Source organism: Monodon monoceros, unplaced genomic scaffold (genome assembly GCF_005190385.1).
Source record: "Monodon monoceros isolate NGI ecotype Baffin Bay Population unplaced genomic scaffold, NGI_Narwhal_1 Super_Scaffold_10, whole genome shotgun sequence".
Lineage (NCBI taxonomy): Eukaryota > Metazoa > Chordata > Mammalia > Artiodactyla > Monodontidae > Monodon > Monodon monoceros.
In genome coordinates this window covers 48,581,820-48,604,056 of record NW_021703766.1, presented here as the reverse complement: position 1 = coordinate 48,604,056, position 22,237 = coordinate 48,581,820, and the positions used below count along the sequence as shown (strand labels likewise).

At 62.5% G+C, this 22,237-nt stretch overlaps 3 protein-coding genes across 3 annotated transcripts; 2 read left to right on the top strand and 1 right to left on the bottom strand.

The window, feature by feature from the left end:
* Positions 1–579: 579 nt before the first annotated feature.
* BLOC1S3 (biogenesis of lysosomal organelles complex 1 subunit 3) lies at positions 580–1,817 on the bottom strand. The gene is made up of 2 exons (XM_029243921.1): positions 1,759–1,817; positions 580–1,325 (listed from the first exon to the last, which is right to left on the bottom strand). Exon 2 carries the CDS (start codon positions 1,315–1,317, stop codon positions 688–690), a length of 630 nt encoding a protein of 209 aa, XP_029099754.1. The 5' UTR covers positions 1,318–1,325; positions 1,759–1,817; the 3' UTR covers positions 580–687.
* A 266-nt stretch (positions 1,818–2,083) lies between these two features.
* Positions 2,084–11,896, top strand: TRAPPC6A (trafficking protein particle complex 6A). The gene is made up of 6 exons (XM_029243908.1): positions 2,084–2,446; positions 9,510–9,577; positions 9,727–9,844; positions 10,449–10,532; positions 10,682–10,775; positions 11,600–11,896. Exons 1-6 carry the CDS (start codon positions 2,084–2,086, stop codon positions 11,629–11,631), a joined length of 759 nt encoding a protein of 252 aa, XP_029099741.1. The 3' UTR covers positions 11,632–11,896.
* Positions 11,897–12,681: 785 nt separating this feature from the next.
* On the top strand, positions 12,682–22,107 carry NKPD1 (NTPase KAP family P-loop domain containing 1). Its single transcript, XM_029244060.1, is given in 6 exon segments — positions 12,682–15,359; positions 16,258–16,311; positions 16,314–16,671; positions 17,697–17,701; positions 18,599–18,730; positions 19,991–22,107. Coding segments are annotated over 6 exon segments (2,580 nt in total). The 5' UTR covers positions 12,682–15,136; the 3' UTR covers positions 21,799–22,107.
* Positions 22,108–22,237: the final 130 nt, after the last annotated feature.

The window sequence follows — 22,237 nt, the reverse complement described above, 5'->3', positions numbered from 1 at the left end:
AGAGGGGGTCTCATCTTGGGCCTGATGAAGAAAATCATAGGGGGTCCCTGGAGCCCATAATTAAGTACGTAGTTTAAACAGGATGGGAGAAGCAAAAAGAAGCAGAACCAAACCTAAGGGTACAGCTGGACCCAGGAAACAAGATCAGGCCAAGGGGGTGGAGCTAAGCCCAAGGAGAAGGAGCCAGGAGGCGGAAGGGCAAGGACTAGGAGGAGATGGAATCAGAGCCAAGCCTGAGGAGCAGAAAAAGGGTCCAGATTAGAGGGCAGAATTCCAGAAGTGGGACTAGGGCCAGAGACATCAGGGAACCTGCGCTAGAAGCAGGACCAGCCCCTGTGAACAGAAACCAAACTGAGGAAGGCAGACAGAAAGGAGAGGTGAGGCTCTGTGAACCGCTAAGATGGAGACAGATCAAGGAGTGGCTAGTTACCCAGGAGTTTGAGCCAAGCTTCAGACACACACAAGCTCTGAACCAGGGAGCAAGCGCCAGGGCCAGGGGGAGGAACCAGGTGCTAGGGCCTGGCAGGGCTGCACAGCATTAACCCCCCATCCTCCCCCCTCCCTCCCCCCACACACAGAGCATTATCCAGGGGGCGGGGTTATCTCTGAGGGTGACAGTAAGATAGGTGGGTGGCTAAACAGGGCACAGAGCCAGGTCCCAGAGGCCGCAAGGCCTACCCCCAGGGCTCAGTCAGTTGGGAGAGTGGGGCACAGATAGGCTCGCGGTCCCGGGTCTTGTTCGGGCTCGGTGCCCGGCACGCCGCGGATGTCGGGCAGCAGGCGGCAGCCAGCCACGATGTCCAGGCGCTCGGCCAGCGCGCAGAGGTCCCCCCGCGCCAGGCGCACGCTGTGGGCCGCCGCCAATCCCGCCGCCTGGGCAGCCGCCAGCCTACCGGCCAGGGCGGCCACATCACGGCCCGCGCGGCGGTACACGCCGCTCACCGCGGCCGCTACGTCGTGGTCCAGCCGCGCCTGGCTCTCAGCCAGCCGGAGCTGCAGCAGCGAACGCGCGGGGGCGGGCGCCGGGGCCTCCTCCTCTCCCCAGGCCTCCCCGGCTGTCTCCCGCTGCACCACGAGCGGAGGCAGATCCCTCGGCGCGGCCTTCGGCTCCGGCTCCGAGTCCGAGTCGGTCTCCGCGGCCTCCCCGACCACCCGCAGTCCCGTGGGGCGGCCGCGCGTCGGGCCCGAGAGGACCAGGTACAGCTCCTCCTCCTCCGACGAGGACACAGAGAGCTCCGAGTCCGTCTCGGCCGCCTCCCCCGGCACCACCGTCTCAGGCCTCCGCAGCGGCCTCCGCCGACGACTCTGGGACGCCATGGCGCGAGCTAGGGAGAAGACGCGCGAAGGGATGATATGAGAGGCGGGCGCCCTGCCGTGGTTAAAAGGCGCAAGTTCTGGATTCTCAGCCCCTCCACTGACTACCTTAGCAATCTGGGGCCATCTGCTTCCCCTCCCTGGGCCTCAGTTTCCTTTTCTGCATCATCATCCCTCCTCAGTGTACTGATGGGAAAACTGAGGACCACCAGCTCGATCAAGGCTGAGGCACGAGTACCCGGAGTCCCAAACTAAGCTCTTTCCGATTTTGCCTCCTAGCAGAGGCCACACCCTCCTCCAAGCCTGTGTCAGATTCGGAAGCACACGGGCTCCTGAGCCGTTCAGGTACAAGTGCCTGGGTCACAGAAAGGGTAACAGCCCAACTGGACTCTGGCAAGGGTGCGCTAAGGGCGGGGTAGGGAGCGCTATCACCGAAGACCGTACCGAGTCACCAGAGCGCCCAGCCTGCGGGATCCTCTACCTAGCCGAAGTGCGGAGTCTTTACCGAGAAAGGAGAAGGCGGCAGCCCCAACCAATAGGGGAGCAGGTTGGGCGGGTGTTGGCGGCCAATCACCTGGGCCGCTCGCCTACCGACCAGGGAGCAAGCCCTCAGGACCAGCTTTGAGGGGTGTGTGTGAAGAGCCACGTGAATATGGGCACGACCAATAGGAAAGCTGTTGGGCTGGCGCTTCCGGGTTGTGCTGCGAGGCGTGTAGACAGACGGGGACTCTAAATGACGAGAAGTCACGTGTAACAAGCGACTCGGCCAATGGAAATGCTCGAGGACCCGGAAACGGGGAAGAAGCAGAGGGAAGGGCGGAGATGCTTGTCACTTGCGGCCAATATAGACAAAGCAGGCCCTCCCCCTAGTCTCCCAAGTTCAGGCGCGCACCACAAGAGCCCAGAAAAGGAAGGCGGGGCTATCCCGAAACACCAATGGAAGCGAGAGTGGGCGGGCTCGTGCTTAGGTGCAGGAGGCGGAGCTTGCCCAGCCGGGCCAATGAGGACACGAGGCGCTGGACGGTTGTTAGGCAGGGAAGGTCGGCGCATGGCTGACGCGGTACTGTTCGAGTTTCTGCACACGGAAATGGTAGCGGAGCTGTGGGCGCAAGATCCGGACCCCGGCCCCGGGGTGAGCGCCGGGCCCCGGGGGGAAGGAGGCACGGGCCGCGGAGGGAAGGCCGGGTCGAGGCCCTGGGAGGAGCAGAGGGCGCGGCAGCGGCCCGGGTCGGACCCCCCGCCCCGCCTCTGCCTCGCTGGGCGACCTCAGGCGCCAGCTTCCGCCTCTGCAAAGCGGGGTCGCAGCAGGGCCGGCCTCGAGGGTCTCAGCTAGAACTGAGCGAGACAGTTCGAGGTCAGGCTCTTAGCTCAAAGCCTGGCACAGAGTAAGCGGGTGGTAATTACGATTACTGGGTATATGTTGAGAAGTTGTATATTGAGCCTGGGTTGAATCCCGCCTGCATCACTCATACTGGGTATGAGAGCCAGTGATTCGACCTCTGTGTGCCTCAGTTTCCTCCCTTGTAAAATGAGATCATAACAGCACCTAAGACTCCGAGCGAGACATTTATTCATTCAGCAAACTTACTGAGCGCCTACTGTATTCAGGGCACTGTTTCCCTGTCCTCGTGAAGCTTACGTTTTAGTAGGGGAGTCAAAACAAACAATAAATAAAAATAGAACGTGCCACCAGCTAGTGAGAAGTTTTATAAAGACAACTTCAGCCGAGTCGGGGAAAGAAGAGAGGTGGAGTGGTGCATGGTGGAGGAAAGCCTTTTGAGGAAGAGAAGGGAGGAAGCAAGCCCCGAGGATAAGTGGGGGGAAGAGCATTCCAGGAAGGGGGAAGCCTTCTGCGAAGCCCTGCGGAAGGAGCGTGATTGGCATCTTGGAAGTTGGCCCTTGTGAAAAATAAATGCTCAGACTTCAAAGCACTTAGTACGATGTCTAGCACCTAATCAGCCCTCAAAACACGGAGCTCTTGTTTTAAAGTCTGTTACCAAGAAGAAAGGGTGACAGAGAGAGTAGGTGCTTAATAAGTGGGGCTGTGCTCCCTTTTTTCATTATTATTCTTTCTATGATCATCGTCGTCAATATGCAAGACATTTTTATTTGTCTGTGTTTTCTTACCAATTCAGGAGGACAAAGGTGTTGCTTGTTATCATCTCAACATAGTTTTTTCAAGTTCATTCATTCAACAGACTGTCACTAAAACCTGCAAGGTGCCAAGCCTTACTGTAGGCTCTGGGGATTATTCAGCGAACCATGCCAAAACCCTTGCCCTCCTGGAGCTTACGTTATAGTGGGGTAGGCGGGCAAATCAGATAAACGAGTATATATTGTACCTTGGGAAAATGCTATGAGAACGTTAGCGCGTGGGAGAGGGAGTGTGCACTGGCCTGTGTTTTGGGGAGGGGGCTGCAGTGTCTCAGCACCCCATCCATCCTGGCTTTCAAACCAGAAACCCGGGAGTCCCTGACATCTGCCTTTCCTCCCTCACCTCCAGCCATCAGCCAGGCCCTTCCTGTTGTGCTGTCCAAATATGGTTCCCATCTGGCCCCTCCCTGCTTTAGTCTGGCTTCCCTCCTCTCTGCCCTGTACCAGCGTCCTCCCTCATCTTCCAGCTCATTTCACCTGTCACATCGTCACTGCCTTGACACCTATTAATCCTTCAGATCTTGGCTCAAATGTCCCCTCCTCGGGGAAGCCCTCCCTGAGCCCCCAGTGGAAGTGGGGTATCCTTGTATCACAATAAGTATGTATCTGAATTATGTATCCATATGATCCTTCGATTCACAGCCTCTCCTCTGCCAGGCTGCCTGCTGTGTGGTGTGGATGGGGACCGGGTCTGTGTTGATCACCCATAGTAGGTCCTCAGCATGGATTTGTTGAAGTGAGTGCAGCCCCTGTGCCATGGAGGGTGTGGGCGGGGACTGGCATTCACTTAGTATCGTGGCCAATAATAGCACCCATCATGTGCCCTGGTGGGCTTCACATTCCTGATTTCATTTGATCCACCTAACAACCCACAAAGGTCAGCATGATCCTCCCCACTTTGTAGATGAGGAAACAGAGGCTTTTATAGATGGAGTCTTCACTGTCAAGTGGCAGAGTCAGGAATGTAACTGGGCCTCCCACTTCCAAAGCCTGTGCTATAAACTCTCTCCTGTCTTTCTCAGTGTCTTCTCTGACACTCTGGGAGGATTTTAATCGGTTCCTGTGGCCAAGCAAGTAGGGGGGACAGGCGGTTACTCAGCTTTGCTCAGCACAGGGCTTTCAGAGCACGAACGCGCCTGTGACCCTTGGGCATGGCTCTCTGCCCAGCTGCCTCTGCAGTTCTGATGCTGGGGTCCCACACCAGAGATTCCGGTGGAGCTGGGCCAGAAGGTGGCCCGGGCGTCAGGCCTCAGAGCTTCTGGGTGGTTCCTGTGTGCAGCCAGGGGAAGGACTGCCGTCTCCCCACATTCTTTCAAGCTGGGGAGCCCCGTTTCTTAGCACATCATGGGCAGCTGCCCTGTTTTCGCGCAGTCTTTTCTCTTTTGCTCCCGGCCCCTCCCCTCTCTGCTCCTTCTCTTTGGTCCAGCAAGTGTCCTGTCTGAACGCCACGCAGGCCTTCTGTTTCTTGGGTACTTATCGTGTCTCCAGCACAGGACTTTATCTGATTCAGTCCTCAGAACGGCACTCTGAGGTTGACGTCATCATCCCATTTTACAGAGGAGGGACTGAGGCACCAGAGAAGGAGGGCTTCTCCGACGCTGCACAGCCAGGATCAAAGGCAAAATCAGGACTCGGGCATCCGTGCCAGAGCTTGTCTGTGGCATTAGGCCTGCCCCGCCCACCTGCCCCAGAACCCTTTGAGGAAAGCGATGGTGGCTGGTTCATCTCTGTCCCCGCAGCACAGGCGCCCAGGAGCCACAGTCATTGTTTAGGGCTTTTTGATCTCCATGTCCTGCCTGGTTATTTGTGGCTGTTGAATGGATTCTCCTGAACGGTTACGGGTTGAATGGAAGACTGGCCGGAGGAACTGGGAGGTCGAAGGGCCTTTGTTATCAAAGACGGAAAAGTTCCAGGAGTCGGAGGAAGAGGCTGTGGTTTGTCCACCTCAGGAGCTTTGAAGATATGTGGGCAAAGGAGTGAACCCCTCTGTGTATGTAATGAGCTGTCATCCACTGGCTGCTGGCCCGGGAACGGCCCTGCTGGGCAGGCCCTGGTCCACCGAGGCCCAGTGAGTGCCCCGGCCAGCCCCTTCTCTCAGGAGGGCCTGTGGTGAATGTAGCAGCCATCAGATACAGTCCTGTCCTCAGGCAAGAGCCTGGAAAACCAACCAGTTCCTGGCACAGTGGATAGCAGGGGGCAGAGCCCTGGAGGGGGCGCAGTGCATCCGAGGCCACAGAGCCAGCAGTGGGGTCTCCATGCGGGAACTGGGGCTCTGTCCTGAGGGCGGTGGGGGCCATAGAAGGTTTAAACTGAGGTGTGCCAGGCTCAGATTTACTTTTCCGGAAGTCCTCCCTGGCCACGTGGATGAGACTGGATGGAGATTGGGTGGGGAAGGGTGCTGCTGCAGGAGCCCGAGCAGCGGTGAGGGGTAGACGGAAGGCAGGTGGAGGGGGGCTGGGTGAGCTCATAGAGTGTCGGGGGAGAAGGTGGGATTTGGGGTTGTCTGGGCACCACCTGGGTGCATGAGGACAGGGCGACAGGGTGGGAGGTGTGCTCTCACCCTGTCACTCAACTGGTCACGCAGCATAGTTCTTTTGGGTCTTCTGGGGCCATTCACCTTGGGGAAGCTGGAAGTCATCCCTTCCCCCTGTGCTTTTTTTTAATATATATAAACTTATTTAGTTTTGGCTGCGTTGGGTCTTCGTTGCTGCACACGGGCTTTCTCTAGTTGCGGCGAGCGGGGGCTACTCTTCGTTGCAGTGCGCAGGCTTCTCATTGCGGTGGCTTCTCTTGTTGCGGAGCACGGGCTCTAGGCGCGCGGGCTTCAGTAGTTGTGGCACGTGGGCTCAGTAGTTGTGGCTCGCGGGCTCTAGAGCGCAGGCTCAGTAGCTGTGGCGCACGGGCTTAGTTGCTCCGCGGCATGCGGGATCTTCCGGGACCAGGGCTCGAACCCGCGTCCCCTGCATTGGCAGGTGGATTCCTAACCACTGCGCCACCGGGGAAGCCCTCCCTGTGCTTTTCTTAAGGCAGGAACCAGTGCTGCTCCTTCCTGGGACGCCCTGCCCTGGGCCAGCACAGAGTGGCTCCGTGGGTGGAGCTCGAACCTCACAAATAACTAATAACTAAGGGGCCAGGCAGGCCAGGCACACAGCCCCCCACCCAGCTCCATCAAGTTTCAGTCCAGGACGGGACCAGGGGGGAGGCAGTTTGGTTTGCTTGTTTTCCATTCATCCTACTCGGAGTTCTGCGGCCCTTTTCGGTCTGGACGCTTGAATCTGCCTTTAGCAGAGCACACGTTCCTCTTACGCTCCTTTCATTATTTCTTCTCCAGCACTGTTCCATCTCTCACAGTCAGAGGAATCCTAGACTTCCTAGGTCTCTTTCCGCATGTCAACTTTTCTCTCATTTTTTTCCTACCTCGTGGTTTCCTTTTTTCTTAACAATCTGTGAGGTTTTACCTACCTTCCAGATTTGTCTCTTTTTCAGCTCCCTCATGAACAAACGTTTCTTTTGGCTACCATTTCATTTCTAAGAACGTTCCCTTGTCCGATTGTCCCTTCCTCCAAGTGCCCGTGCTGCTTCATGGATGCCCCTCGTGCCCACACTGATAAGCCTCCTCTGAGGGGTCCCCCCTGTTTCTCCCATTATCTCGGTTCCTCTCCATGGGCTGTTGTGTCAACTCGGCTGAGGCAGGCGTGGGGAGCCCAGAAATGCACTGGCTCTGGGCTGGGCTCCAGAGGCTTCCAATGGGATGGGAGTGTCCCGCCTTGCCCTCCCTCCTCAGGAATGACGAACCCCTCGTGTCTGGAGAGCTTTGGTAGGGATTGGGGCTTGAACACTGCTGAGTCCTGGGAGGCGGCTGCCAGAGAGCAGGTGGGGTTCTGCCACCCTCCTCCTCCGCCCTCTCTCCCGAGTCACCCGCTCATCCTCCGCCCTTCCCTCCCCACCGCCTCTCCTCCTCCCTGCTGGCATTATTCCCCCCTCCCCACCACCCCCAGTCTCTGCAGTGCAGTGGATGTTTAACTGGCCCCTTTCAAGGGCCGGGGACCATGGAGCCAACAGCAACAGCTGCTGTAGAGCGAGCTGCCGGTCACACCACCCTCCGCCCTCTCACCAGCTTGTCATCCCCTGGGTGCCCGTCATCCCCACTAGGCTTGCTAGGCGAGCTCCCGGAGGCCAGTCAGGAAATGTCTGTGGGATGAACAGGGGAGTCCTGGGGTCTTCGCTGTCCCTCGGGACACAGATGCACTTAGAGCGGAGCCCAGCCAGGCCCCCTCGGGTAGCTCACCTCTAGGAGGGAGGTGACGCAGGGTGGCAGTGATCCAGGTGCTGAGATCCGCCAGCCCACAGAACAGAGCCCCTCCTTCACGGGGCTCTCCTTCCCTTTCCCCATCAGCTCGTCACGCAGGTTGACAGGTGCAGAGGCTGTAGATAACAATGATGGTAGCGCTTCCTGAGCCTGACTCAGAGCGCTTGGCTTGCACTTACCCACTCCCTTAATCCGCATGAGGACCCTGGAAAGGTCCTCATTTTACACGTGAGGAAACTGAGGCACGGGGCAGCTGGTAGGGGTCAGGGGCTGATCTGGCCCCGGACCCCGGAACCAGCCACCCGGCACATGTCCCCCTCTCTGCCTCTCATGCCCCAAGCTCAGATCCCGCACATCCTGAGTCTACAAGCCCTCCCCGCAAGGCCGGCCCTCCTGTGCTGGAAGAAACCAGAGAGCGCACGCCAGTGCCACCAGCAGGAAGCTGTGTCCTTCCCCAGGCCCGGTTCTCGTGGCAAGAGCACAGGATAGCGGGACAGGGCCTGCATATCACATAGCCCAGCAGAGCAGAGGGCCGGCACACAGGCCGCCTCTGCTCCGACCTCCCTATGCCTGGCGCGTCCCCCCAGCGGGCCTCAGCCCTTGCCACTTCCCTGGCGCAGGGACAGCTGGGGGTGTTGCCCCGGCCGCCCACCCATCTGCCACCTACCTGCAGGAGCCAGACCTGCTCAGGTCCGAAGGACAGCCCCGTGGCTGAGGGTGCCTCTGGGAGGTGTGACCTAACCCCTCTGTGCCTGGTCTCCAGGTGTGAAATACAGCCTACCTTATGGGGTTGTTAAAATTAAACAAGGGGGTCTGTACAGGGCACCCGGCACAGCGTGTGCTTGAGTCCCAGTTCCTCACTTTGCTCGTTCAGCATCTGTTTCTAACGCGCCTCCTCCGGTGTGCCCAGCCCCGTGTTGGTCACCACAGGCTGTCCTGGTATTTCTGACGCCCCCAGTCTGGGCCAGCCTCCCTCGCCTGCTCAGCTCTCTCCAGGTCACACAGATCAAAAACACACACAGGTCAGCTCTCCTCCAGCCTCGCCGTCCACACTCCTGGGCACGTGGACAGATACCAGGTGCAGCCCTCCTGCCACCCCTGCCCCCGTGCCTCAGCCCCTCCACCGTGAGACCCTGGCCTGCCCTCCAGGAGGCCGCTTTGCCACCACAGCCTTCACCGGGCACCCGAGGGAACATTTCCCTCCCCTGTGCCCCTGTGCGTCCCTCCCAGGATTCTCAGCTAATATGTTAAGGCCTAATGATCACAGCTGACTTTTCAGCCCCCCTGCTAGCCAGAGGCCAGGGCCCATGCCTTGTGGCCCCCTTACTTGCCACATGAGCCCCAGGGCAGGTCGCCTTGAGTTTCTGGGGTAACGGGAGTGCTACTCCACAGGGTGTTGTAAGGACAGACACTGAAAGCGCATATAAGTGATGGGTGTTATCAGGAAAGACTTGACCGGCAGGGTGAAGCTGAGCCTGGGGAAAACCCCCGTTTTTCCTGGAATGAAGGGGAGCGGGTCCTGAGGACTGATGGGGTTTCTGGAGGCGTGTGAGGAGGTGAAGGGGCAAAGCCGGCCTGTCCTGCCAACCTGTGCAGCAAGGCCCTCCCCTCTGGGCCTCCTCGCCCTGCGCGGGCAGGGACGGGCAAGTCCCCTCACAGGCCCCACACCCAGCGGCTCCCGGCTCCCTCAGGTGACCGAGGGCCCCTGCGCCTCTCTTCCCTGGCCTTCTAGGGACAGAAGATGAGCCTGTCGGTCCTGGAGGGCATGGGCTTCCGCGTGGGCCAGGCCCTGGGCGAGAGGTGAGAGGTGGGCAGGAGCTGAGGTGGGGTCCCTTCCTAGGCACAGCCGGGCGGGGAGGGTACCTTGCTCCACACAGGAACCCAGCCTGGTCTCCTCCCTCTTCCTCATCTCGGGGCTCCCCCCTCCCCTGGCCTGGGCCCCACCCCAGGCTGCCCCGGGAGACGCTAGCCTTCAGGGAGGAGCTGGACGTCCTCAAGTTCCTATGCAAAGACGTGTGGGCGGCCGTGTTCCAAAAGCAGATGGACAGCCTCCGCACCAATCACCAGGTGCGTGCCCACGCCCAGTGCCCAAAAGAGCCGGGGAGGGGACTCCCCCGCGCAGGGCGGTTGCAGCAGGCCCAGCCCGGCCACGGGGACCTGCCCAAGCTGGGAGGCAGGCACGGGCCCCCTCGGGGCCTCTGTGTCATCCTCCAGGGGAAGCCAGGAGGCTGCCGTGGGGCGTGGCAGCAGTTTCCAGCCTCCCCGCAGGCCTCCCAGGATGGGCCCCAGAGCCGGCAGAAGGCCCCTTGTGGCGGGCGGCACCTCGCCTCGGCCTGATGCTTCTTGTCCGGACCTGGTCCTAGTTCCCATTAGGAGCCCGTGCTGTGCCGGGGCCCGGTGGGCCGCTCCACGGGCCTGGGCTGCAGCTTCTCACCACCACCCTGGAAGGTCACGCACCCAGCGGGGCAGGACACCAGGCCCGGGGCCGAAGGCCCGTGGGTCCTTGTGCAGCTCTGAAGGACAGGCCCGTGACCGACCACCACGGTTTTGAGGGAAGGGTCCTTCCAGACCTCAGCCCAGCGGGGCTGGGCCCTGGGTCCTTGCTTCCCCTCCCCCCTAACAAAAGTACAGGTGCCACCCCAGCCCCCACGGGCCCCTCCTCTGTCCCCAGGGGACCTACGTCCTGCAGGACCACAGCTTCCCCCTTCTCATCCGGATGGCCTCGGGTCTGCAGTACCTGGAGGAAGCGCCCAAGGTACGGGGGCGGTGCTGGGACTCCAGCCCCAGGCAGGCCCCTCCCCGAACCCAGGACCCCGGGAGAGGGAGGGGCCCAGCGTGGCCCCCCTGGTCCTGGGTGTTGGCCTTCCCCCTCTGCCCACAGTGACCTGTGTCCCCCGCCCCCAGTTCCTGGCCTTCACCTGCGGCCTCCTACGGGGCACCCTCAGCACCCTGGGCATCAAGAGCCTGGTCACCGCCTCCGTGGCAGCCCTGCCCGCCTGTGAGTTGGGGTGGGGGGCTCCCGTCCGAGTGAGGCAGGGGTCCCCCTGCTCCAGGGGGGCCGAGGAGGTGGGGCCGGGCCACCCCAGCCCCATTTCACAGATGGGGAGTCTTGGGCCCAGACAGTTTAAGTCACATGCCCAGGCCACACAGCTGGTGCAGCGCATCCATGCCCCTGCCCCTGGATGTCCCCCGCAGCCTGCTTCCCCTGGGGCATGCCAGCCTGGAGGAGACAACCCTTGACGATGACCTGGTCTAGTGGTTTCGAACACTCTTCCCGGTGCGGGAACCCAGGTGGACATAATGGAAGTCACCCGGGTTGGTGCTGTGCTGAGGGGCTCCACAGGCAGCCAGGCCCCATGGAACTTGCAGCTGGCGTGATGGGCTGTCCTCCTGACCCCCGGGTCCCCGATGGCCCACAGTGCCCTCCATCAGACAGGCCGAGGCCCCAACCTTACCTGGGGGCAGCCTGCAGCCAACCCTCTAGTCCCCTTCCCTCCAGGTGTCTTCCCCTCTGCCAGTCCCCAGGCCCACTCATCACGGGGGACCTGGGAGGATCTGAGCAATACATGCCCCAGAAGCCCGTGCCAGCCCCTTCCCCAGCAACCGACATGCTTGGCCTTCATGCCCCCGTCACCCACACAGCCCTGGGATGCAGGCCAGGTGGGCAGGAAGCATCACCACCCTAGACCGGTGAGGAAACTTGAGGCCCAGCTGAGGCCACCCAGGCTGGCGCAGGGCAGGGATGAACATCTCTGAGCTATTGGGGTGCTGCCTCTCCCCTCCGGTCCCAGCCTCAGGCTAAAGCCAGCCCTTCTCTTCCAGGTAAGTTCCAGGTGGTGATCCAGAGATCCTGAGGGAGCCCCAGGCCCCACCCCCAGCCGAGCCTCACGCCACCCCATCCCGGGGACCCAGCTGCTGCCCGTGGTGGTGGCTGGTGCTGGGGAGACGGGGTCCCACCGCTTCAGGGCCTCATAAGCGCTCAACAAGTGGGTGTCATAGGGAGGTGGGGGTGTCCCGGGGGCAAGGTGGACCCCGCCCCAGTCGGGGCTGGTGTGGAGGGAGCCCACATCGGACACGTCCCTCCACATGGCAGGTGCTCAATAAAGGTTCTGTACGTGGGACCAGATTCCAAGTGGAAGGTGGGGGTCACGCAGGGTGCTGGGGGCAGGGTCATCTGCAAAGGGGCTGTTTGTGTCACAGGTCCTGCGGGGGAAGCAGGCTACCCTGTGTGGCTCCCCATCCCACATTTCCTCCTCTCCTGGGCCCCCTCCTCCTCAGCCTCAGCCCTGGAGCTTGCCGCCTCCTGCCCTGCACACCTGGCGGGGGAGGCTGGCCCCTGGCGCTGGCACCCTTGCCAGTGTCAAGTCTGGGGCCGCTCTCTTCCCAGTGGGGCCCACAGAATGGACCTCTCCCTAGGAGCAGGGCCAAGGGCCCCCAGGGTGCTGGCAGGGGTGGGCTGGGCTGGGGCTGCCAGGACCAAGGATGGATGCAGGTGAGGTGGGCCAGACACCCTCGGCTCCCCCAAAACACACACACACACCCACACACACACATACACACACACGAATACACAGTTCATGTGCCTGGCGGATGCGAGTCATACCAAGAAAAGAACAATGGCCAGGCTGACCAGTCCCTGGGCAGCTCGGCCTTCATGCCTGCACCCCACCCCCTGCCGCCACCTCCAATGTTTACATTCATAGCATCCGAGGGCATCACCCGTCTGGACTCTGCCAGGCTCTGCCACTTGCTGCCTGATGTGGGTAAGTACCCCCACCTCAGACCTGCACACCGAGGCTGCGACAGACCCAAACGGGAGGAGGAGGGGTCTCCTCAGTGGGTGGGGCTCCTCTGCAGACACCCCATCCAGCCCCTCCCCAGCGCACACAGCTGAGCACCGTGGGTCCCTGGCCTGCCTCCGTGCATTTGCACATGCCATTCCCTGCCTGGCCCACTCCCCAAACTCCTGCTCCCTCTCCGGTGTCCAGCAGCCACCAGCCTCAGCTGCCCACCACATCCCTCGGAGCAGTTGCTCACTCGCCCGGCACCTGCAGCCCTGGGGGGGCTCCTAGATGGCCTGTCCTGCCCTGCCGCCGTGTTTACTTGTTTACGTCCCGCCGCGCTTCCCCGTGGGTCCCTCTGGGTCCCTCAGCCGGGTGCTGGCACTGTCCAGCACAGAGCCTGCAGATGTTTCCCAAATGAATCGCAGTCATTCAGCTAAACTGTGTGCGCACGGACAGGCGGGGGATCGGCCCAGCCCTGCCCTCAAGAAGCTCCGGGCTGTCCTGGAGGATCCCCCCCGGACTCACCACACCCCCACTCAGACACACCAGCCTGGCCTCCCTGATGGGGCAGGGGTGCTGGGAGGGGGGCAGAGTCCTAAAGTGGCAGAGGACAGGGAGGAGGAAGTTGCTTGAAAGCCTGGTGAGGGGAGAGAGAAGCAGCCCAGGGGAGGGAAGGGGCACAGCTGGGCTACAGGGGGCAGTGTCTGGTCACTGGGCACAGCTCTGTGGTTGCCTCCCCCATCTCCCGGGGGAACGAACCTCTGTTCGACCCATCACGCCAGCAGCAGCCACAGGGAGACAGGACCCTGGAGAGCAGAGGGCCCCCCCCCCCCACACGCTGTGTCTAAGGCACCTCCTGCCCAGCCATCCCCACCCCCAACCCCGCTCTCACCTCTCGAAGAACGTCCACAAGGCGCCTCCACCTACCCAGCACAAACCACTGCCTGCAAAGCCTGGCTCTGCCTCCCTAAGACCCGGGGCAAGCGACTCCCCAGTCCGGGCCTCCGTTTCCTCACCTGTAAAGGGGGCATCACCCCCGCCCCACTGGAGCGTGGCAACGAGGAAAGAGGTTACTGGAGATAAAAAAAAGCATGTTGGGACTTCCCTGGAGGTCCAGTGGTTAGGACTCCGCCCGTTCGCTGCTGAGGCTGGGCTTAATCCCTGGTTGGGGAACTAAGATCCCGCAATCCGCGTGTTGGAGTCAAAAAAAGAGAAGCATGTACGCTGAGCACGGCTCCTGGTGAGCCTGGAACGCGCGTGTCGTCGTCATTTTATGTGAAGCATCTGGAGCAGCTGGCAAATGGGGCCAGTTGGCGCCACTGTTGCTGAGTACCAGGCTCTGGGCTCAGGGGACTCCTCCTGACAACCACGAGAGGCAGGCACGGACGCCGGCCTGCTCAGCCGTGAGGAAGCCGAGGCTCAGAGAGGTGAAGTCACCTGCCCAAGCTCACACGGCTGGGCCCTGGAGGAGCTGGCACCTGAACCTGGGGCTGCATCTTCTGTGGGCCTGGACTCCAAATCCATATCCTAGCTTCCTTCCCTCCCACAGCATAAGTGCCCAGACCAGCAGACCCTCTGGCGGGTCCCGCCCTGGGCAGCAGCGTGGCCTGCCATCTCCATCCCTTACTGGGGTACCGCGGTGGAGTGGGGGGCGGCGGCAGCCCCCAGTCCTTGAGAGCTGAGGGCACCGCACGGGACAGGGACTGGGCAGGCTTGCTGGGAAGGGGCGGGGACAAGGTGGGCAAACCGGTCGGGCCACTGGGCTCCTGGCTCCCAGCTCCCGGGCCTCTCACCAGTCTGGCCTGCGCTGACGCTGCCAGACGGTGGGGCTGGCACAGCGGCTCGGCTGGCGGCAGCGGCGGGGCAGGGAGCTGGGGCCGCGAGGCTGCCATCAGGTATGGGGGACCCCAGGCCGGGGGGATGAGGTGGGCAGGGGCCACGCGCCAGGCCCCCAACCCTCACCAACTCCAGCTCTCACCCCCGTTTCCTCTGCCCCTCGGGTTCTCCCGTGCCTGTCTCTAAACAGCCTCCTTCCCTCGCTTCCGCTCCTCACATTTTAAACCCAGTGCCCCCCCACCTCATCCCCAGTTTGCTCAGCCTCTCCCCAGACTGGACCACGCCGACTTCATCTGCTCCCCTAGAGTCCCCCTCCCTCCAACCCCTCATTAGGTCCCAAATGTCTCAGCCCTGACATTTCAGCCGCTCGCCTGCTCGGTGGCTCACTGCTCCCCGCCTCTCACCGCACTGGTTTCAAGTCCCTTCAAAGGGTGCCAGCCTCCACCACCCACAGCGCACCCGCCCAGTACCTAGCTCCCCCCTAATCTTACTCAGCCATCCCCTGGCTCCCAGCCCACGTCGGCTCAGCACCCGCACTGTCCCAGCCTCTTGGAAACTCCCAGCAGCTCCCGAACACCCAGGCCTTGGAAATCTCACCCACCCCAAATTACCCCCCAACACCCCCCAAGCGTTCTCATCCTCGCGCGCCTGGCTGTCCCGTCCCCCATCCTGACCTCTCCCTGTTACTCTGAAGAGCACCCCCATGCCGCCTGGGTAGCCCAGGACCCCAACATCAGGGATGAGGTCTCATCTATCGCAGGTCTCGGGGCCGTCCGGTGGGTGGGTTCTTGCTGCTGGCGCCCGAGGGGGCTGGGTACTGAGCCCGCTTCTCGTCCCCACCCCCAGCAGGCCCCCCGCCGCCATGAACCAGCACTACACCATCCACTTCACCAAGGGTGCCCTGCCCCCCCGGACCCCCACCAAGCGCTACTCCTCGGACAGGGAATTGGGGCACCAAAAAGGTAGGGGTTCAGTCTGGGCGGCCCTGGTCGCAAGAGAGACCTGTGAGTTGGGGGGCTGCTGAGCGGATGGCCAAGCAGAACTTCAGGCCCCCGGAGGGAAAAGCCACCGGCCCTCACCATGGAGGCATCTGCACAGGGGGCCGTGGGGACCGTAGGCCCTGGGAGGCCGGAGGTGGGAGCCTGGGCTGGGGATGCCAGCAGTGGGGGCCCATCTGGCCTGCCCCTGCCCCTAGCGTGGACAGAATTCCCTCCCCAAATCGCCAGGCCTGTGGGGACTGCCCCACAATGTGCGGGGAGCAGTGCGGGGGCCGGGAGGGGTCGGAGGGCAAGCCCGCAGCCCACACTGAGTGCGTATGAACGAGGAGGGGGTCCAGCTGCCCATGGTGACTGCAGTCGCTGTTGCTCCGGGCGATGAGGGGGCAGCTACTCCCGTCAGGGCTGATCCAGCCTCCTCGGGGCCTCCCAGGGCAGCCCCCTTCCTAGTCCCCACCCTGTCCCCCTCCACAGTCACGTCTTGTCACCCTGGCCTCCTGTGGACCAGCCAGGCCAGCTCCCAGTGGAGTCCTCTCCGCCCGCCCCCCCACTTGGGGACACCCCAGGGACCGAAGAACTTGGGGTAGCAGAAACTCTGGGGGCATCATCCCCCCTCTAGCTCCTCACCTAGCTAAAGCCCAGGCCCCTGCACCTCTTCCCACCCCCCACCCCCTGCCCCAGCCATGGGAGAGCGCAGGGCATGGCCCCGCCTCGGCCCACAGCCCCTCCTCGTCTTCTGACTTCTCCTGGGCCTCAGCTGAGTGACGAGCCCCAGCCTCCTCCTGAAGAGCTGACCTGGTTTCTGCCAGTGCCCCTCAGGGGTCAGGGACTCAGGCCCAGTCACCCCCCACTTCCTTCCTTCCAGGACGCTGTCACCAGTAGTACCATGACCCAGCGGCACCTCAAGCCTACAGGCCCTGTCGCCACCCCCCAGGCATGCCAGGCCACCATGGGGTGGCGATGGCTGTCGCCGGGGCCTCCAGCCCCCTGTTCTGCAGCGGCAATCCCAGCCCGCACTTCCCAGCCCCCCGTGGCAGCGGCTCTGCCCCGCTCACGGCACCCAGAAGGGGCCGCCTGCAACCACTACCGCCCCCATGCAACTAGCCAGCACCCCCCAGCCGGCCCCCACACGCACCCCCTCACCCGCCACGGCACGCACCACAGCCAGCAGCGGCCCAGCCCTGCCCTCTGCAGCCAGCACCCTCCTGGAGCCCAGGAGGCCCACAGACACCTGGCACCTGCCTGACCCCGTAAACCGTAGCTCCTTCGCCTCCTACAGGTCCAGAGCTCACCCAGCCTTCCCTTGCCGGGGCTCTGTCCCTGCCACTTCGCCTCCCACCTAGGCCTGGGGCCTGCCCTCCTCAGCCCTCACTCTGGTTCCTGTCTGGGAGGGCGCTCATCCCTGACACTGGGCCTCTGGGCAGCCGCTGCTCCTTCACCCGTTGGGATCCAAGGCTTCCAGGCCAGGCCTGTCCATGCTGCCTCCATCCCGGGCGGGCCAGGGGCCCGGGCCCCAGCTTGTGACACCCTTGCTCTGCTTCCTCTCTTCCCAGCCCTCCTGACTTGGGGCAGCAGGGGATGAACACCAGCTTGCTCTGGTATTGGGGAGTGCAGCTGCAGCAAGAGGTAGGGAGTGGCCCGAGGGACGGAGAGAGCAACACAGCCATGGGAGGGATCCACCCACCCACCCACTCATTCATTCACTCTGTGACCAGGTACTGGTCGCCTACAGGGGCGCCAGGCTCTGTTCTGGGGGTGTCACAGGAAGCAGGGCAGACAGAGATCTCTGCCCTCATGGAGCTCACGTTCTATAGGCGGTGGGGGGAGGCGGGTACAGGAAAAAAGATAAATAGGGAAGTTCAAAAGTGTGTCACCGGGCGACAACCATGTTGGGGGGGAAGAATAAAGCAGGGAGAGGAAATGGGGTTTGCAAATTAAACAAGGGCATCAGGCGAGGCCCCATCAAGTCTGCATTTAAGCAAAGATGGGGCAGTTCTCTCGAGTAACTAGCAACAGGATCAGCAGGTGCAGACTCTGAGGCGGCCTGTTCACGGGGCAACACGGAGGGACATGCGGCTGGATCAGGGGAGGTGAGGATGAGGGTCAGACGGGCTCCGAGAGGGCGGAAGGTGGCCTCGTGGACGCGGTGAGGGCTCAGCCTTCTCCCCCTGGGGAGGTGGGAGCCACAAGGGCCCAGAGCTGACTCAGGATGTGACCTGAGAGTTGACTGTGGGAGGAAGGGCGGAAAGCAGGAGTCCCGGCGAGAGGTGCCGGCAACCTGACCAGGGAGGTGGCAGTTTCCAGGTCTGGTTTGAAAGCAGAGCACAGCTGAGTGGGGACTCGGCTCCAGGTCAGGCACAACCCCGTCGCCATAGCCTCGGGGCCTCGATGCCCATTTCACACCCAAGTTAGTAGAGGCTCGGCGAGGTGAGGTCAGCCATTGACCAGGCAGAGCAGGCTCAGGTCCTCCCCAGCTGCCACCTCAGCTGACCTTGGCCCGAGTCTGCCTCCTGCCCTCCCAGCTGTGCCTCCAGGCCCAGCGCTGGCCCCCAGCGAGGGATGGATGCTGCAGCCCACGAGGCCTCTATGAAAGTGGGCGTGTCATCCCCACCACACACCGTGAGGCTGGCCTGGCCTCCCCCCCTGCCCTGCCGCCAACTGAGCGCTACCTTTCTGGTGCCCTGACTACAGGTCCAAGATGCCTCCCAGAGGCATCGGAACTAGTGACTTGTGGGCACAGGGGTGGACAGGCAGCTGAGGAGCCTGCCCACGCTTGAGTCAGGCTAGCAGAGCAGAAAGGAACAGACTCGGCGGAACTTTTGAGCGCGTACAGCGGTATCTTAGGGCCCGGGAGTCTCAAGAAAAGCCTGTGGGATTTTCCCAGGGGAACCATGATCCTGGTGACCGGGGGCCAGGGCAGCCAAGTTCCCACACACCTCTGGGCCAGGGCCGGGTGGGTCTGGCCTCCTGGCCTTTGCCTGGTGGATCCGGGGCCTAGAAGGGCACATCTGGTCCTGAAGGAGGGGGCTGCCTGCGGCCACAGAAACCCTCTGTCGGAGGGTTTGACCTGAGTCATGGCTGGGAGTCAGGGAGGAGGGGTGCCGGTGCCGGGAGGGGCTGAGGGCGAGCACTCCGGAGGGTAGACGGGGAGCAGGGTGGTGCCCGGCCAGCGTCATTGACTCAGTTTCCCCACCCCCGGGCCCCAGACATCCTGACAGAGGATGACGTCTACTGCAGCTGCCTGGCCAAGACTCTCTGCCACGTGCCTGTCCCTGTGACCGTGGGTTTCTACGCCCCCTTTGGCTGCCGCCTGCACATGATGCTGGACAAGATCATGGGTGAGGATTAAGGGAAACGGAACACTTGGTCCCTGCCCAGCCCCAGGCTTCCCTAAGACCTGCTCACCCCTGAGGCCAGTCCGCCAGATGCCCATAAATCAGCATTATCCAGGTCCCTCCCTATGCCTCTGCCCCCTCCCCTCCCCTGCCAAATCCACTGCAAGGAGTCTTTCCAAAATACACATCTAGCCCTGTCCTTCCCCTGCTCAAAAGCCTTCCACGGCTCCCAGCACCCTAGGGAGAAAGCCCAGGTTCCTCGCTTGGCTCCTGCCGAGTCCCTCCAGGCCTCTGTGCTCCTCGGACCTATCTCTCCTCCTCAGCCCCGGCCGAGGGCCTGGCGCCCACAAGACCCCTGACAGATAATGTTAATTGAAGACATGAGCTGAAACTTAGCCTGGTTCAAACGCTGCTGGAGCTCAGACCCCAGCCCCAATCATGGCCAGAGAAGCCGGAGGTGACTCACCTCCGTGTGCCCAGCCCTGGTGAGCACCTATCAAACAAGCCCATGTCCTGCTCCTGTGTTGTCACAGAGCAACAAACAAGGTCCTGGAAGGAGAAAAGATTCGGCTCTAAGGTAAAAGGAAACAGAGCTTCTATTCTGCGCTGACTCCGACTCATTCCCACTGGCTCACTCACTACCCTCACAGCAGGCAGATCATGCCCCCAATCTCTCATGATCCATCCTCCAGACACTCCCCCCAGCACTTCCTCAGCACCCAAGGGACACAGGGTGGCCCAAACAACCAGGGCCCTGCCCTTCCTGGGCTCACAGACCAGCGTGAGAGACAGACCTGTCCCCAGACAGGGATGACCCAGAGAGGGCAGGACTGCAGTGGAGGAGCCCAGGGTCACCTGACCCAGCTTGGGGATCAGGGAAGGCTTCCTGGAAGAAGTGATAACTGAGCTGAGAGCTGGAGGAGAGGCAGTAAGCCAGGAAAACTGGACCAAGGGTGTACACTTGCTGCCCAGCATTTCTCTTCCTCAGCACCTGGCATGCATTCTTTCATTTCTTAGAGCCCTCCCTGCCCCCACCGGTCCTCTCTCCTCTGGGGGCTCTACTTCTGCCCTCCCCTGACCCCCCCCAATTCCCCCTCAGACCCTTTCCTGTTCAAGCCTGGCTCCAGGCCTCTCCTTCTGCACTTCTGCACCTGCCCAGCACCTGGAGACGGGCCCTGGCTCCCCGTCTAACATCCAGGCCCTGGCCTGGCCTAAGCCGGGTCTAGACGCTCACACCTTCCCCTGCGCCCTCGGTCCCGGCAGCGCTGATGCAGCAGGAGGCGACCCAGAGGGAGGCCGAGGAGCTGCGGCACGTGCAGTGGCAGCTGAGGCCCATACGGGGCTGGGGCTTCTCGAAGCTGCTGTGGTACCTGGTGTTCCTGCAGCCCATCATCACCGAGTTGCATCTGCGGCGCAAGAACGTCAAGTTCCTCTTCATCCGTTTCAGCGCCTGGCAGTACGCAGGCAGTGACAAGCTGTGGGCCGGCCTGGTGGCCACGCTGTGCGAGGGCATCCGCCAGCAATACGGCGCACTGCCCTTCAGCTTGTACTCGGTGCTGGGCAAGAAGGCGGCCACGAGGCCGGGCTACCGCCACCGCGAGTGGCACTGCCGGGGCCACGTGTGCCTGGCACTGCTGGCGCTGCTGGTGGCGCTCAGCCTGGGCATGAGCCTGCTCTACCTGTCGATGGGCTCCCACGTACTGGGCCACAGCAACATGTTCCGGGCATTCGGCGGCGCGGCCACCACGCTTTCGGGCTCCGGGCTGCTCATGGCCATGTACTCGGTGGGCAAGCACCTGTTCGTGAGCCAGCGCAAGAGAATTGAGCGGCTGGTGTCGCAGGAGAAGTTCAGCAGCCATCTGGGATTCATGTGCCAGGTGAAGAAGGAGGTGGGGCTGCTCACCGACTTCCTGTGCTTCCTGGAGATCTACCAGCGGCGCCGGCTGCGCGTCGTGCTCGAGATCACAGGGCTGGACACGTGCTACCCGGAGCGCGTGGTGGGCGTGCTCAACGCCATCAACACGCTGCTGTCCGACAGCCACGCGCCCTTCATCTTCATCCTGGTGGTGGACCCCAGCATCCTGGCCGCGTGCCTCGAGAGCGCCGGCTCCATGAAGGGCACGGCCGACAACGGTTACCTCTTCCTCAACCGCACCGTCACGCTACCCTTCTCCGTGCCCATCATGGGCCGCCGCACCAAACTGCAGTTCCTGCACGATGCGGTGCGAAGCCGCGACGACCTGCTCTGTCGCGAGATGACGCTCAACGTGAGGTCGTGGGGCGGGGCCGGGGGCGGGGCGGTGACCGGGGGCGAGGCGGGGGCGGGGGGCGGAGACGTCGCGCCGCTCCTGGAGACAGAGGGGCCGGCCCGGGCCGAGAGCGCGCAAAGCCTCCTGGAAGTAAAGGCGGCGCGCAGCATCCAGGAGGCGCTCTGCTGCCTGCACGACGAGTGCGACTGCCTCATCGATTACGTGCCCGACAACGTGGTGTCCATGCGGCGCATCGTCAACACCGTGCCCATCACCGTGCGCCTGCTGCAACAGCAGCAAGGGGACTTTGAGGGCCTCTCGCCGCGCCAGGCCGTGGCTTGGGTCGTGCTCGCCAACCAGTGGCCGTGCCGTCTCAGCTGGGCCCTGCAGTGCCTGGAGGACCAGCAGCAGGCAGGGAGCGCGCCCGAAGCCAGCGCGCCCCTCTGGGACGTGTTCTGCGACCACAGCCTCGAGCTGCACACCATGACCGCGACGCTGCAGAAGGTGCTCGACCTGGACGGCGACCCCGAGCTTTTCCAGCGCTTCCTGGGCGCTGACTTTCCCTTCACCGTGGCCGAGGCGCAGAGCCTCTTGCGCTGTACCGTTAACCTGGACCACTCCATACGCCACCGCATGGGCCTCATCCGGGCCGTCAGCACGCTCAAGACGCCCCGCACGCCCAAGTCCCCTGCCCGCAAAGACCCTCACGCCGCCAGCGGAGCCAACCACGCCCCCGGGGCGGCCTGGGCAGGCCAGGCTCCTGCGCGTGTCTGCGAAGCCCACCAACCCCAGGACGGGGGCAAGTCCAGGCCCATGGCCTGAGTGCCCTTCACTTGGGGTCAGTCTAGCCCAGGTGGGCCTTGAATGGAAGGCCTTGGGCGCAGCAGAGGGCAACACTTCCTTCTGCCCGGATGAGGGTGTAGGGGGCCTAACTGGGTCCAAGTCCCAGGGTCCAGTGTCCGGAATGAGGCCTGTGGTGGCCACATTCCCCAGGTGAATCTGTGAGCCACAGAGAACTGTTGGCAGGAGCCACCAGGAGTGGGGCAGTGTATCAGTGACAGCATCTGAGAGCCCGTGCAGAAGGACCCATGAGGAACTCGGGGTTCAAGTGCAATAAATGAAGATGTGAAAACCCCAGATTGGTCTTCATGCCCCAGTCTCCCCAGCTCAGTGAGGACTGGCCACCAGGCCTGCCCTGTTCTGCCAAGCCCACTTCATCCCCAGGGAGTCGGGCAGCCTCAGCTGGCAGCCTGCTCCCTGG

What these genes read in the sequence shown, in the direction of transcription:
- TRAPPC6A (XM_029243908.1), top strand. Translation starts at nt 2,084, where the DNA reads ATGGAAATGCTCGAGGACCCGGAAACGGGGAAGAAGCAGAGGGAAGGG. An exon ending in ACCTGGAGGAAGCGCCCAAG is followed by an intron (nt 10,533 to 10,681) that starts GTACGGGGGCGG and finishes CCCCGCCCCCAG; the next exon opens with TTCCTGGCCTTCACCTGCGG. An exon ending in CGTGGCAGCCCTGCCCGCCT is followed by an intron (nt 10,776 to 11,599) that starts GTGAGTTGGGGT and finishes CTTCTCTTCCAG; the next exon opens with GTAAGTTCCAGGTGGTGATC.
- BLOC1S3 (XM_029243921.1), bottom strand. Translation starts at nt 1,317, where the DNA reads ATGGCGTCCCAGAGTCGTCGGCGGAGGCCGCTGCGGAGGCCTGAGACG.